The sequence below is a fragment of the Choloepus didactylus genome, chromosome 3 (assembly GCF_015220235.1).
Source record: "Choloepus didactylus isolate mChoDid1 chromosome 3, mChoDid1.pri, whole genome shotgun sequence".
NCBI classification, from domain to species: domain Eukaryota; kingdom Metazoa; phylum Chordata; class Mammalia; order Pilosa; family Megalonychidae; genus Choloepus; species Choloepus didactylus.
The window spans coordinates 10,297,899-10,312,185 of NC_051309.1; the positions used below are offsets into that span (position 1 = coordinate 10,297,899).

Below are 14,287 nucleotides of genomic sequence, written 5' to 3' on the forward strand. Positions count from 1 at the left end.
TTTATCTTTCAGAGGATGGTAGGCTGTATGCACTGGCTGGATTTTCATTTTTGCATGATCACTCTGGTAACAGGCTGGACAGGATGTCTTTGCAGGATGCTGGAGGATATTTTATATTTGTTGATAGAGATTCTAGAATCTTCATTCACAGCCTTTTCAGGGTCAGAGAAGGACAGGTTGTAAAGGAAGAGAGAGCAGGATTCTGGTGGGGCTGCCAAAATGCCATAAGACTACGTCTCTGATTATGTTAGAAAGCCTTTTTTTTTTTTTTAATGACATTTTCTATGAAATAGCCAAACCTATCGAAAAGCCTGGCTTGACAAATCAATTTGGAAGAAAATACAAAATGGCATTAAAAATAATCTGTTTAAGCTAGGGACTCATGTAATAGTTTTAGTAAGTAAATCTTCATATTAATAAGATGTCATCCATTGCAGATAGTGGTGTAGAATCAGAGAAAGAAATGGCAGGAATTGGGAGTCTTGAGTTTGAAACTTATTCTTGCACTGACTCTGCATTCCCATGTGCAAAATAATGCACTTGATATTCTGAACATATTTTTAACTGGAAGGTTGAATATTTTAACTGATGTTTATTGAGTACCCACCACAATAACCAATCCCTTTTGAGTGATCAAGTACTAAATATGTATTAGGTATTATTCTCATAGGAATTTTCTTGTCTGATCATTCCAGGTGACTTGGGAGGATGATGAGATTATCATCTCCATTTAATAAATGAGGAAACTGAGTCTTCAGGAGGTTGCCATTTTCCTAAGGCCTCACAGCTTATTTAAAACTTGGGTGTGTCTGATTCTAAAACCCCTATTTTCTGCTTCTTTGTGTGGAGTGACTGGGTTTGTTAGACTGATAGCAAAAATGGCTATGATTCTTTCCTCTTCTTATAGCCAGGCCCTTGCAATATCATTTCCCCATTCTTCCCATCAAGAGGTGAAATCTGTTTCCCCACCCCTTGAATCTGGGCCACCTTATGGCTTGCTCTGGCCAATAGGTTGTGGCAGAAGGAATGCTGTGCTGGTTTCAAGCTTAGGCCTCAAGAGTAGTTGTGCACTTTTCTTAGCTTTCCTGAAACACTGCCACCACGAACAGCACTAGGCTGGCCTGCTGGGGGCTGAGAGACCCATGGCCCAGTGGTTCCCATCACCCCGGCTGACGTCAGACAACTGCAGACATACAAGGCCATCCTAGACCAGCCAGGTCACGAGCGACACCCTGCTGACATAGCCAGTGCAGGCATGAACCCAGCTCATATCAATCAAGCGTGATCCACGCCAGAGGAAATGTCCAGCCAACCCCCAAATACACACCCTTAATAAATGCTTATTCTTTTAAACCATTGGGTTCCAAAGTATTTGTTAGCCAACATCATTGTGATAATTGATATAATAACCATTGGATTTGTTAACTAGAATGGAACACTTTTGAAAGTAAAGGGGGGCTTTATTAATAAGTGCACCCAAATGATAAGCCAAAGGGAGCCTCCTTCTCTCAAGAACGTGCATGGATCTGATCTCTGGGCAGTGACACATCCCTTGGCTATCTGAGCACAGGAGGGAGGGGTTGAGGGTGGCTGGTTCTCTGTGCTGGTCGGTCTGAGTGTGATGAGTAGCCAGATGGAAAGGGAGACAAGTTGGAGCTGGGATGGCCATCAAGCCTCCCAGAAGGAGGGAGAAGGGGAGGCTGGTCATGATTAAAATGTATTGGGAAAAAAGTGGGACAAGGAAACCTTGCAAATAAATGAAAGGGTACTGGCTGTGATGGTTGGGTTCATATGTCCACTTAGCCAGGTTATGGTGTCCAGGTGTCTGGTCAAGCAAGCGCTGGCCTAACTATCACTACAAGGACATTTGTGGCTGGTTAATAAACCAGAAGGCTGGTCTATTAAATCATCAGCCAATTGACTGCACTGTGAGTGATTGCATTAATGAAGGGCATGTCTTCCGCAATGAGAGAATTCAATCAGCTGGATTTAATCCATTCAGTTGAGGACTTTTAAGGGAGAGAGAGAGAGAGGACCTTCACTTCTTCTTTGGCTAGCCAGAGAAGCGTTTCCTGAAGAGTTCATCAAACACCTTCATAGGAATTGCCAGTTTGCTGCCTGCCGTATAGAATTTGGACTTGTGCATCCCCACAGTTGGATGAGACACTTTTATAAAATCTTATATTTACAGATAACTCTTGTTGATTCTGTTTCCCCAGAGAACCCTAACTAATACACTCACCTTTTGCATTTGTTTGTTTTGGGACATTCTTTTTCCTCTCTGTGTCCTCTCACCCTCTGCTTACTGTGCTAACAATAAGAGCTGATGTTTTCCAAACACTGTTCTGGCTAATTTGCAAGTATTAACTCACTTCACCCTCACAGACAGTCCTTGAGGCAGGCTCTGTCCTTGTCCCATTTTACAGCTTTGGAGGCAAAGGATCTTGACCCAGGACAAGATCTTCAGAACCAGAGTCCTGACACGTTTAATTCCAAAGTCGGAGTGCTTGTCTCTCTCCTGAACACCTGGGTGCCTCTCGGAACACATGGGGCAGTCACCACTGGAGATCAGTTCCACTGTCACAACTGTTATATCTCTGTCTCCCTTTAGACTGTCACCTCCTAAGCTCAGGGCCTGTCTTACTAATTTTTGTACAGTCCTCTTCCCGCATATGCTCCTTGATAAAAGCCAAATGAATGACTTGATGAGAGAACATCAAGGAATGGAAGGGTAGGAGAGCCAGTTTGCTTTGAATGTGAGACCTAATCCACAGGGATTGTTTCCTCCTGAGCTGGAGGTCTTGGACCATTAGCATAAGATGAGCAACATTTATAGATGAAGGGCTGGATTTGGTCTCACAGGTGATCTCCTATTCAAGGTGTGAAGGACCAGCCTCTCTGCACAGACGAAAAGCCATAGATCAATGGACCAGATTCAGAACTTGTTGGCAACACACTCCTCTCTCTCTCAAGGTGTGAGTTAGTGGCCAAACTCATGTTGCTTTCTTGCACTGATGATGCAGGCTTTGGGGGCAGAAGTGGCAACTGGGCTCCTTCCGTACTTCAGCATGGGGCCTGGTGTCCAAAATGAGCCAAAGAACCACCAGTTTCACTTAGGAAAAAAAAAAAAGTGCTCTCTAACTAGGGTCTTTCACCTCACAGAGGAACTTCTAGCCTAATCCTGCTGAGTCACCGAACATTCTCTCCCAAGTAATAACTGCCAAATAATTTTTGGATGTAAAAGTATTAATCCTTGAAACAAAATTTCAGTCTTGGAAACATACTACTCATAGCTTCTTCACTAGGTCTTTCTATTTTGAAAGATTGGTTTAGTCTCACTTTAAAAATGAAAGATATTTTCATTCTTCCTCTATTTTTAAATTTTAAAAATTGGAACTGCTCTCTTTTTCTTAGACCCTCAAATGGTGGAGGAGTCTGCGAGTCAAGGCCTCTTTCCATCTCTCCCATGGAGAACCCGGATCACATTAAATGCATCAATAAACTTTATATGCATCAATAAACTTTCTGGGACCCATATTTTCTTTTCTATTAATGGAAGGAGTTGAAATAGATTATTTCTAAAGTCTGTTCCAATGTTAACATTCTACTGAAGTATTTACAAAAAGTTTCCCAAACTAGTCCTGTGATCTGCTCCATAAAAGGAAGGTTTGAAGTTGGGAGAAGGTTTAGAAATACTCTTGGGGACCCCGGAGGTCCATTAGCATAGTTAACAGCGTGTGAACATGGGAACCAGAAACACTGGCCGAGGCACCAGGAGACGATGGATCTCTGGTTTCAAAGGAGGTGCTAGATCATATGCACAATGTTCAAAGTAGGAGATCAAAAGCTAGTTAGATGTTTCACCCACATCTAGGGTATCAAAAGGGTCAGCAGGTTGGAAAGTGAGGAGAAATTTTTTGAATATGTATTTTTGGAAGATAGATAGTTGTGCCCTGAGACTACATCCCACACAAGAGGGGAGGGGAGTTACCTGCCTTCATCTCAAGTCTTGGGGTGCCTTCCAATGGATCACACACTTTTTTTTTTACATAAGTCCCCTACAGTTTGGTGTGGGCAGGGGTGTGGGATGGTGTCACATTCTGGAATCTGATTCTTCCCAGATAAATTAGAAGAATTAGAGTTGGTGGTAGTGGGCAGACTGCACTCCCAGGATTTCTCTGTGGAAACGATGTGTGAGTGAGTGTTTTCCAACGAAATGAGGAAATTGAGCAAGAGAGAGTTGGTGTGGTGTCAAGTTATCTCCAGCCCAAGATGGCACCTAGAGGGAAAGAGACCTCAGCTGAGAGGAGACAGAGGAATCTTTTGATGCTCAGAGGCTGAGGAAGTTGGGAGCACCACCCATATCAGAGAGGGAAGATCCTCCAACAACAGAGGCCGCAAAGCTGACAGCCTGGGGAACACTGCAGGGCCCTTCCCACCGGCTGCCAAACCCAGACACCAGCCAACAACAGTAACTGCCAAACAAGCACTTTCCTGTCACCCTCTCCTTCCCTTCCTTTCTCCTGTGCCCCAAACCCAGACAGGCAGACACTGGGGAGGTGAGGAGTCAGGGACTGAAAGAGCGAAAGCCAACCTCAGCACCTTCCCTGACTGCAGGCCTCTGGAGGGAGCAGAGAGGGTGAGTCTTCAAGTCAAGGTAGGAGTTTTGCTTTTTAAATGATAAACTTTTTTTAAACACTAAAGCAAGATTGTATCTGACTTACACCCACTAGAATATCTTGTTTTATGTGAGAAACTAAGAGCAAGAAAAGAACCAGCCTCCTGAGTAAATTTAAACACAGTAGAATAAATGAAGTTGTTTTGTGGTCACTTCTATGAGTTATGTTTTGAAAAAGTTCTCCAGCAAAGAAACTTGTTTAACTTTGAACCATGTATCCCAAATTTATTTCTCCATAAGCTTCTTTTTGTCACGGAAGACCAATCAATATGCCACAGAAATGGAATCATCTGGAACATATTTAGGTATATGTCATTGGAATGGTTAAAATTTTCTTGTAGAATAGTACGGGCAGGGTTATTGTTTTGATTCATACAAATTATAGATTCAAGCATCAGAACAGCAACTGGTATATAAGCAGCCCCAGGTCCTTAGATCACTTTTAATTTTCTGATTAGATCATGCATAAGCCTTGCTCAGTGTGTGTGTGTGTGTGTGTGTTTGTGTGTGTGTGTGTGTGTGTGTGTGTGTGTGTGTGTTTTATTTTCAGGTTCATACCATGAATTTACCAGTGAGGTTTTTCAGAATTCAATGACATGTTGCTCTAATTATCCAGGAAAATCCTAATCTTATTTTTTAGACCCTGCCAAACTGTCAGATCATGTGTTCTGATTTTTGATTTAGGGATTATAGCCAATATAGGTAGAGGGTATTGAAAACTACTGCTGAGAGTCAAGGGATTAGTTTCCCTTTATATATTCAGACATTTTTCTTTTGATCCATGCATGTGCTCTGAGGTGTTTGTTTTTTTAACTGCCCTGAATCAACATCCTTATTTGATTCCAGTATCAGTAACGAACCTGCCATATAATTGTTATTACTATGTTGAATTCTTAAAAGAAAATAAACACAGCACAACGATGAATAGCCTGGGATGCCACATTTATGGATGAAATCCACATTACCATCCCTTATATACTGTCTTATATATTATCAAAGTGGATCTTTTAGATATTGTCTATTTAAAATCAGTGTGGATCACCAGCATCAAAAAATACAGGATCCTGTTAGAAATCTAGACCTATGGAATTAGAAGCTATAGGCCCTTCAGAGTTTGAGAAGCACAGATTTAGATATTTATGTTATATTCAGCATAGTTTTGCTATTCATGTCTTTAACTAGAACTTGTGTCACCCGCCTCTACCCCATCATAGTGGAAAAGATAAAAGCAGAGCTGCTTTGCTTGCAATTGCCTTAACTTTTCAGGCCTGGTGTTCTCGTTTTTAAAATGTGGGTGATACTCTTTACCACAATTCTGCAAAGTAGGACTCCTTTGAGATAATAATGTCTGTAATGGATCAGTCTACTATCTGGTTCATAGCAATGTTCCATAAATTTTGTTTCCAATATGATAACAGTATAGCCCCCACTGGCAAAGCAACAACATTTATTATTTCCTCTCCCTTCCTCCTTTCCCCCTTGCTCTCCCTCCCTCTTTCTTTCTCTTCCTCCTGTCATTTTTTTTTCTTTAAACATCTACTTGTTTGACAACCTCAGCTACTCAAAGTATAACTAAGAATATTAAATTAAGTTTAAACTACTTCAGTGGCACTAGAATTATTATGAAAAGCTCTGTGATGCAAATCCGCTGCTTGTTGCTTGGTGGGAGAGACCTATGCCCTCAGTCCAACTGTTAGATGTCCCCCAACTCTGCCAAGCACAGTTGTCTCATTCCCAGTCCATCAGAACACTGTGAGCAGGAATTAAGGATTTAAGAATTAAGGAATTAAGGATGCAGGGTCTGGCAGCAGTGGGAAGAGTGCATTAAGAGCTTGCATTTGCCTGGCAGAGAAAAAGCAAAGCCCCAGCAGCTTAGAATTAGAATCTGAGTCATTGGGAAGAGCTGAATTCTTTTCCTGAACCTCTGCTGCTTGAGAAGGTAGGGAAGGTTTTAATGATGCCTCACCAAAAGTTGAGCATGCAAGATTATTTTTAAAATTGGTATTTCTGTGTGAATGCCACAGAATTGAGGTTTCAGCAATATTAAACCAACAATAAGCAGTTTCTATCCGAATGAATTCTCAAAAAGTTTCTTTTTATAAGTGGCACTATTAACTCTCTCCTGACGCAGGAACATTTCCATGATTTAGCTGTTGTTGATGTTTCACGTTTTGTTGGCTTTGGGATTCTGGTAAGGTCAAGAAACGGGGTAATAACAAAAAGGTAAATGTCTCAATTGAAGGCAAGCATATGAGCAATTTGACTATTTAAAGGATAATCATAATCATAAAAACACCTTGAGATTTCTGCTCCTGGGAAGGTGGGAAAGATGCACTTTTATCTATTCCTCCTGCTAAATACATTAAAAAAAATATGTATACATATTTATATTTAAAATGAACAAGATTCTGAAAGGTGGAGAGAGGAAGGCACACTGACTGGGGACCTTGGGACTCACAGAATGACACTGACACTGTGATGAGTTACCTGGATTTTCTTTCTGCTTCACAGACCACAGCCTTGGAGCGGAAGAAGGTGGCAACCTGGAAATAGCGACAGGTGCAAACAAAAAAAAGGCTCAACAAAAGACTGACCTCTCTAGCCAAGGGAACAGGAAAGGGGCACACTAGCAAGAAGGGAAAAAAAAAAGAAAAAAGAAAAAAGAAAAAAAAGCACTCTAATGCAGCCAAACCCCACAGAAAAAGACAAACAAAACTGTGATCCCCACCTCCCACCCCCCTCCACCCCCGTGCCTGCACAGGCTGAGTGGGGGTCTAGACTTCCACTCTTGCCAGGCTGCAGTGAGGGTCCCCAAACCCCTTGTTGTGGGGGTGTCAGGGAGGGCCGAGTAGGGCACTGGGCAGGAATGAGTCACCCTTCTCCTTGCAGCATCAGAGGAGACCAGGTGGTGAACTTGGACTTCCAAACCCACCCAGCAGTAATTGAGATCCTCTCCCCAACCCCATTGGGGTGGTGTCAGAGGAGCCCCAACCTACCTCACAGTAACAGGGGGCAATCCCTGTCAACAAGCAGTGACCTCACAAATCCAACCCACTGGGGAGGAGAGCTCATAAAGAGCCAGCAACTTTCTGCCTTTACTTGGCAAAATTCTCAGCAAAACAGTGGCTTTTTCCTTCAGTTTAAGATTGTGAGGCCCAGGCAGGGTAAGTAAGCACACTTTATGGGTCAGGTGAGTAATAAAGGTCAGTTTGAGAGTCGTGGAAAATTCTGTGGTGGAACTCAAAGCCACTGAAAGATATTTCATGAGTAAGGGCATGGTGGAGACAGAATGGGTTTGCACCAAGGTTCTTCTCTCATGTGCTGTATGGCCGGGACGGGTTGTGGGGAGGGGACATTTAAATTAACATCCCGATTCACGCTGTGTGCAATTGGTGGGAGTGTAGCTGGGTTCAGCCATTCTGGAACATGCTCTGACCGTACTTCTTGACATAAGAATCCATTTACCCTCTGGGCTAGCAATGTCATTCCCGAGTATAGACTAGGGGAGGGACACAGGTACCAGGACTCTGAGTGCAGCACTTTTGTGGAAATAGGATGTGGCCATGGCCAGGTTGTTCATCATTAGAGGAATGGATAATCAGAATAGGATGAAAATAAGGTACATCAGGCAGCCACTGGAGGCAAAGAACTAGACTGGTGGTTCTCAAAGTAGGGTTCCTGGACCAGTAGCATCTGCAACATCTGGGAAGTTGTTAGAAACACCAATTCTCAACAGCACCCCAGTTCTACTGGGTCAAGACCTATTGGGGCAGGGCCCAGAAAGCAATATTTTAACAAGCCTCCAGGGAATTCTGATGTATGCTCAAGGTGGAGAATTACTGAACTAGATCTACACAAGGATAGATAATAAAATATAGTCTTAAGTAAAATAGTGAGAAAGGGAATGTGATTTATAGCTCAATGGAATTATTTAAATTAAAAGCATGTAATGCAAAAAATACTAAATGTTAGAAATCCTCATTCTAATTCTAAATATTTAGTATTAGAGATCCATGAGGAGAAGGGAAATTGGAGAAGGGATGAAGGACAAGGTGATGAAAAACAAAATGCTTTGAGCCTTGTAAACTAATGCGAATATTATACCATGATCTGAGAAGTGGGATTAACTCAATTTTATGCATCTGAGATTCTATACAGGCGAAATGGGGATAATAACAATAAGCACAGCATTGGTAAGGGCTTCCCGTGTGCCTGAAAATTCTAAGCTCTTATCATACCTTGACTCATTGAATTCTCCCGAAAATCCTGTGACACATAGCATCCCTGTTTCAGAGTTGAGGAAACTGAAGCATAGAAAGGTTGGGAAACTTAATCAAACTCACATGGTTTGTAAGGGACAGAAGTGCCACTCTAACACTACCATCTTGCAGATCTAGCTCAGTGGTTCTCAACAGATTTTGATACCCATGGGTCATTTGACCATATCTGGAGACATGTTTGGTTGACCTGACTTAGAAAGTGCCACTGGCATCTCGTGAGTAGAGGCCAGGGATGCTGATAACATCCTACAATACCCAGGATAGCCCCTGCTACAAAGAATTACCCAGCCCCAAATGTCAATCATGCCAACTTTGAGAAAACTTGTTGCCATCTCTTTGACAAAGTTCCTCTTGTCCACCCCCCTGCCCCAAAGCAATGTTTGAGAAACTGTTTAGAATACATGCATGGGTTTTTAACTAGGTATTCTATTGGGGGGAAGAAACATCAAGGAAACAATATTTTATCCTAAAGTGTGTGTGTATATGTATATAAATACATATGCATGAAATATATACTTATATATATAGGTATATATGCATATGTATATAGATATATATTTTATGCATATGTATTTATGTGCATGTTTATGTTTGCATAATATGCACATGTGTATATATGTATGTATATTATATATATATAAGCTTACTTCTCTCTCCGTGCTTATCAAGTTCAGCTTCCATTAGCTGGATGAGTATAACTGCTGTGAACTCTGGTAAGATAGTTTCCATCTTGCATTTGAATGTAAATCTGGTTGGCTCCAAACTCTCCTTACCTCAAAGGGGACTTTTAGCCACAAATGAAGTATGTTCTATTCTCTACGTTCAGAATTTGGACCAGTAGCTGTTTCTTAGGCTCCCTGTACCCGGAGATCTGAGTAAAAATAAAAACACCTGAACTCTCCATGCCTCATGTACTGGAAGTCGAAACTAACAAAAAGATTTCCATAAATCCCTAGTCTTTCTTGATTTTCATCACTGCTGGCACAGCAGGTTTCTCACTGGGGTTATTCATGTCTCTCAGTTCTCCAGCCTCAAGTCACTGCGCTTTCTCCGTCAGTCCTTCCATCTTCTCTGCCTTCTCATTCTCTTTTCATGTTCCCTCTCTGAAGCAAAACTCTGTCCTTCTCCCCTCTTTTAGGGGTGGTTAGCCACATCCTTTGTACCCCAGCTTTCGGTAGCACCCAGTTCAGGGGGCATTCCCATCTACCACAAAGTATTGTTCGAAAAGAAGACAGTTTTTCTCTAAAAGGAACTCTCCTTCATCTGTTTAGATAATATATTATTCTTCTTTAAAAGAGGTTGAACATTTCAACTCAAGTTAAACCATTCTCATAATTAGAGTTTGATATTCACCCCACCAATATTTATGGAGAACTTCTTAAGAGCATGGCATCATTTTGTTGCTGGAGATGTAATGGTGAGCAAAATCTAGCAAGACTCCTGCTCTAAGAGAGCAGAATCAACATATTTAATAATGTCATTTACTGGCCATGTAAAATTACAAAAGGAGGTAAGATTTTGCAAGAAAGGAATTTAGTTCTATGAAATCATACTACATGAGAACCTGAATTACAGTAAGGATCAGGAAAGGCATTTACAGGGGAGTGAGGATGGGGTGTTTGAAGCAGTGGTGTGCTGGTAGAGGTTTAAAAACCAGCACTGGTAACAAAAGAAAAGCAATAAAAATTAAAAAAAAAAAAAAAAAAGCAAAAACAAACAAACAAATGAACAAAGAACAGCACTGGGGATGGGTGGCAAACCATGACATGTAGCAGTTGCCAGTTCCCATGGTGTAAACACTCCTTTTGTAGCTGAAATGACCTTAAAAGCATAAATGTACATACCATAAAATAATAAGGAAGGTATGAGTATTTTTACCTTTGTTTTTAATACAATTAATTTAATGTTCATGTAATTTCATATTTAATAATAGCTGTGTTTAACAACCATCTCATAACATTCCTGAAAATTTAACCATCCACTGCTGTGAGCCCCTGCAAGCTATATCTAGCACTTCACTGCAGGTTGAGTGGCTTTAGCCAGACGTAGGGGTGGGAGAGCACAGAGGCAGTGGCATGTGCAAACACTGCCAAGGCTTTTTGCCCGGCCTCCTAATAGTAAGTGAAGCCCCTGCAGGTTTATAAGCAGAGGTGACATGATCAGAATGTCCTTGGGAAAGGTTTGTTGTGGGAGGTGGAGAGTTCCCTTTGTCACTGCAGTTGTTTTGACTGAATTTGGAGAAACACTTGGGGAGAAGAATTCAAGCTCTGAATGGGAGCCAGATGCCCTTTAAATCCCTTTCAATTCTGAAATTTCCACGACAAAGAAAACCTGATGTTTTATGGAACAGAGAAGAGACATGAGAACTGATGAATTAAGAACCTAGAAAAGAGGTCTTGCACATTATAAATAGATATATAAATGTGTCAGCAACTTAAGGACCAAAAAAAAAAAAAAAAAAAGACCTTATCTTTACAATAAATAGTCACAGGAAGCCAAGCGAGTCAGGTGCTTTCTCTCTTTCTCCCTCTCTCCCTCCTCGTGGGTTCCTATTTTTGAAACATCACTTCCTTGAAGTGTCAGACAATTATAACTGCTAATATATTTTTGCCAACATGATCCTAAAAAGGATAACGTGAATTATTTATGCCATTCCCTCTTGGTGGGAGTGAATAGGACAGTAAGCACTGCGACGTTTCATTTTAGGAAACTGCTCGTGCAAGAGATTTCAGAGAGCACAGCCCAAGATCAGGAAGGCTAATGAGTAGCCTCAAATAGGCAGGAAACTGATCCCCTAAAGATGCCCCCTTTTATTTAAGGTGGTGGCTACAACATTTTCTCATTGTCTTTTTATAATCCTTGCTCCCTCAGTTTTCAATCACGATGTCCTGACCTCACACCTGCCTGCCTCGTGGGTGTTTCTGCTGGCAACTGCTTGAATCCTCCCACCCCCCGCCAAGGAAGGGCCCAAGGCCTGCACATTCTATGCCACAGCCCACCCTAGGGTCACCATCCCCTGTCAGGCCTTGGCCACCCTGGAGACTCCTGAGAACAGCCTCCGGACTCCCCTTCACTGCTGGTTCACACTAAGTCCCCTCAGGCCTGGCTGGGGTCAGCCTAAGTAAAAGGGCTTTGGAGACAGTCAGATTCCTGCTTCTTTCTTAACAGAGTAAGTGAGGCAACCTCTCTGGGCCTCAGATTTCTTTTCTACAAAACGAGGATTAGAATACTCTTTTTATTTCAGGTTATGTTCTGAGGAAATGAGAGTGTCTCAAAGGACCTAGCCACGGTGGGTTGAATCACGGCCACCAGAGAGATACCTGTGAACGTGCCATTATTGGGAAATAGAGCCTGTGGGGAGACGAGATCATCCCAGATTAAATGCAATGACTAGTGTCCTTGTAAGAGAAAGGAGAGGGGGATTTAAAATGCAGAAACACATGGGGCCACGTGAAGCTGGAGCTAGAGACTGGAGTGATGTGTCTATAGGTCAAGGAACGCCAAGGAGAGCCAGCAACTGCCTGAAGCTGCAAGGGAGGCAAAGAAAGGCTCCTCCCTCACAGCCCCCGGAAGGAACCCACCCTGCCGACACCCTGATTTCAGACATCCGGCCTCCTGAGCTGCGAGAGAACACATCTCTGTTGTTTCAAGTCACCCAGCTTGTGGAAATTCACTAAGGCAGCCTCAGGAAATGAATACACCAGCAAGATCAGCAAATGGTAACATATTACCTTCCATGATTATTGTGTTTATCTGCTGCCCAGCCTGCCTTGAATCTGTTTGTCAGAGACCCACTCATTTACTCATTCATTCTGAACATCTGCCATGTGCCAGGCTCCCAGCCCTCTGCCTTCTCTTGCCAACCCCGTAGTTCATAGGAAATATTCACTCAGAGCCTCCTGTGTTTTGCCCAGGGATGTTTTCATCACTTTCAGAGAATGTTAACTCTGTACTGCTGCTGAGCTAAGTGCTCGAGATACACAGAGAATGAATGAAGATGTCTTTGCTCCTCATGGAGGTGACATTCCTGCATGCCCACTTTACTTGGGGGCCATTCTCTTAAATGGTTGGTTTTGGATGCTAATTGCCAACGGTTACTTCTTTAAAGCAAATTATCCTAGGGTTCACTAACCCATTAGATAAACATACTGTTTTCCCTTTGTTATTTTTTTTTTTTTAAAGGAATGCTAATAAGGGAAGGAATGATCTAAGTAGCCATGGGGCAATGGGGTTTGCATTTTCCTCCCTGCAATGTCCGAGTGAAGAGACATCCTTAACCTGGTTTTGAAACTGAGTTAGCTAAATGTTAGAGAGATTAAGTAACTGGCTCCCCATTCCCAGGATTTGTGAAGCAAGACCTCAGGCTACCTGGCAACAAAGCCTGAGCTCTCTGTATTATGCAGTTCTACAAATCTACTGATAATCTTACAGTTCAGCCATTCTTATTATTGGCCAACACTTACCACCTCTCAGAACATTATAGCAAAAGCAATAGACTTGTACTGCCAGGTGAGGGAATCCTGACAATGCACACCCAGCTCAGTCTTCCCCTCCTCTTTATTCAAGCATTCAGGTTCCCTTTTATGGGAGCCAAACTTTTGACAATTTTGTTCTTTACATAGTGAAGGAAACTTAGCAAAAACAATAGAAAAGTTTAACGGACTCACCATTGAATGCACAGCAATTTAGCAAGAAATATGACTAAATGACTTGCAATTGCACTCACCATGTGTCTTCTAGATTATAGACAAATCCCAGCTGCCATAACAAACAAAGCCTCCAGATTTTCTTCACTGTTGAAATGCCTGGTGTTTCACAAAATCAGCTCTTGTTCAGAAAGCTGATCCTTTTCGGGCTTCCTTGTAAGGATCTTGGTCTGTGTGATGGCTACAGTGGTTAAGGGGAGCCAGATCAGGCTGAAGCCACTCCCTGCTGCTCAAGAGGAAGTGAAGTGGTTAGCAGGAGCCTGCACCCTGGCTGTGGGACCATGCAGGTGAGCAGAGCCGGAGTGGAGGCTGTGAGCCTGACACACCTGTCATGATGTCAAACAGGTGCATCTTTCTGTGGTGCCCATTCCTTGTGTCCATGAAGGCCTAGCTCTGAGTCTCACAGAACCCAAGTTTGTTTGTTTTTTCTTCCCCCAGAATCTTCCTAGAACAAAGGTAACAATTGTGCCTTTTCTTTTCCTACCTTATGTGGAGGAGTTCTGTATAAGATATGGACACTGATACACTGTTATGCACATGGCAAATATCTTCTTCCAGGATGGGTCTTTTCTTCATTGTTTTCCTTGAATCTTTTGGTGAACAGATGTTCACATTCTATTTCA

General features: G+C 42.3%; 1 protein-coding gene across 2 annotated transcripts in view; it reads right to left on the reverse strand.

The window, feature by feature from the left end:
* CLNK (cytokine dependent hematopoietic cell linker) overlaps positions 1 to 13,873 on the reverse strand; it is a 232,644-nt gene extending 218,771 nt beyond the window's left edge. For both annotated transcript variants that reach the window (XM_037829402.1, XM_037829401.1), the window contains exon 1: positions 13,685 to 13,873. In XM_037829402.1, the coding sequence (XP_037685330.1) occupies positions 13,685 to 13,687 (3 nt within the window). In that variant the 5' untranslated portion in view covers positions 13,688 to 13,873. The remainder of the gene's footprint in view (positions 1 to 13,684) is intronic.
* Positions 13,874 to 14,287: the final 414 nt, after the last annotated feature.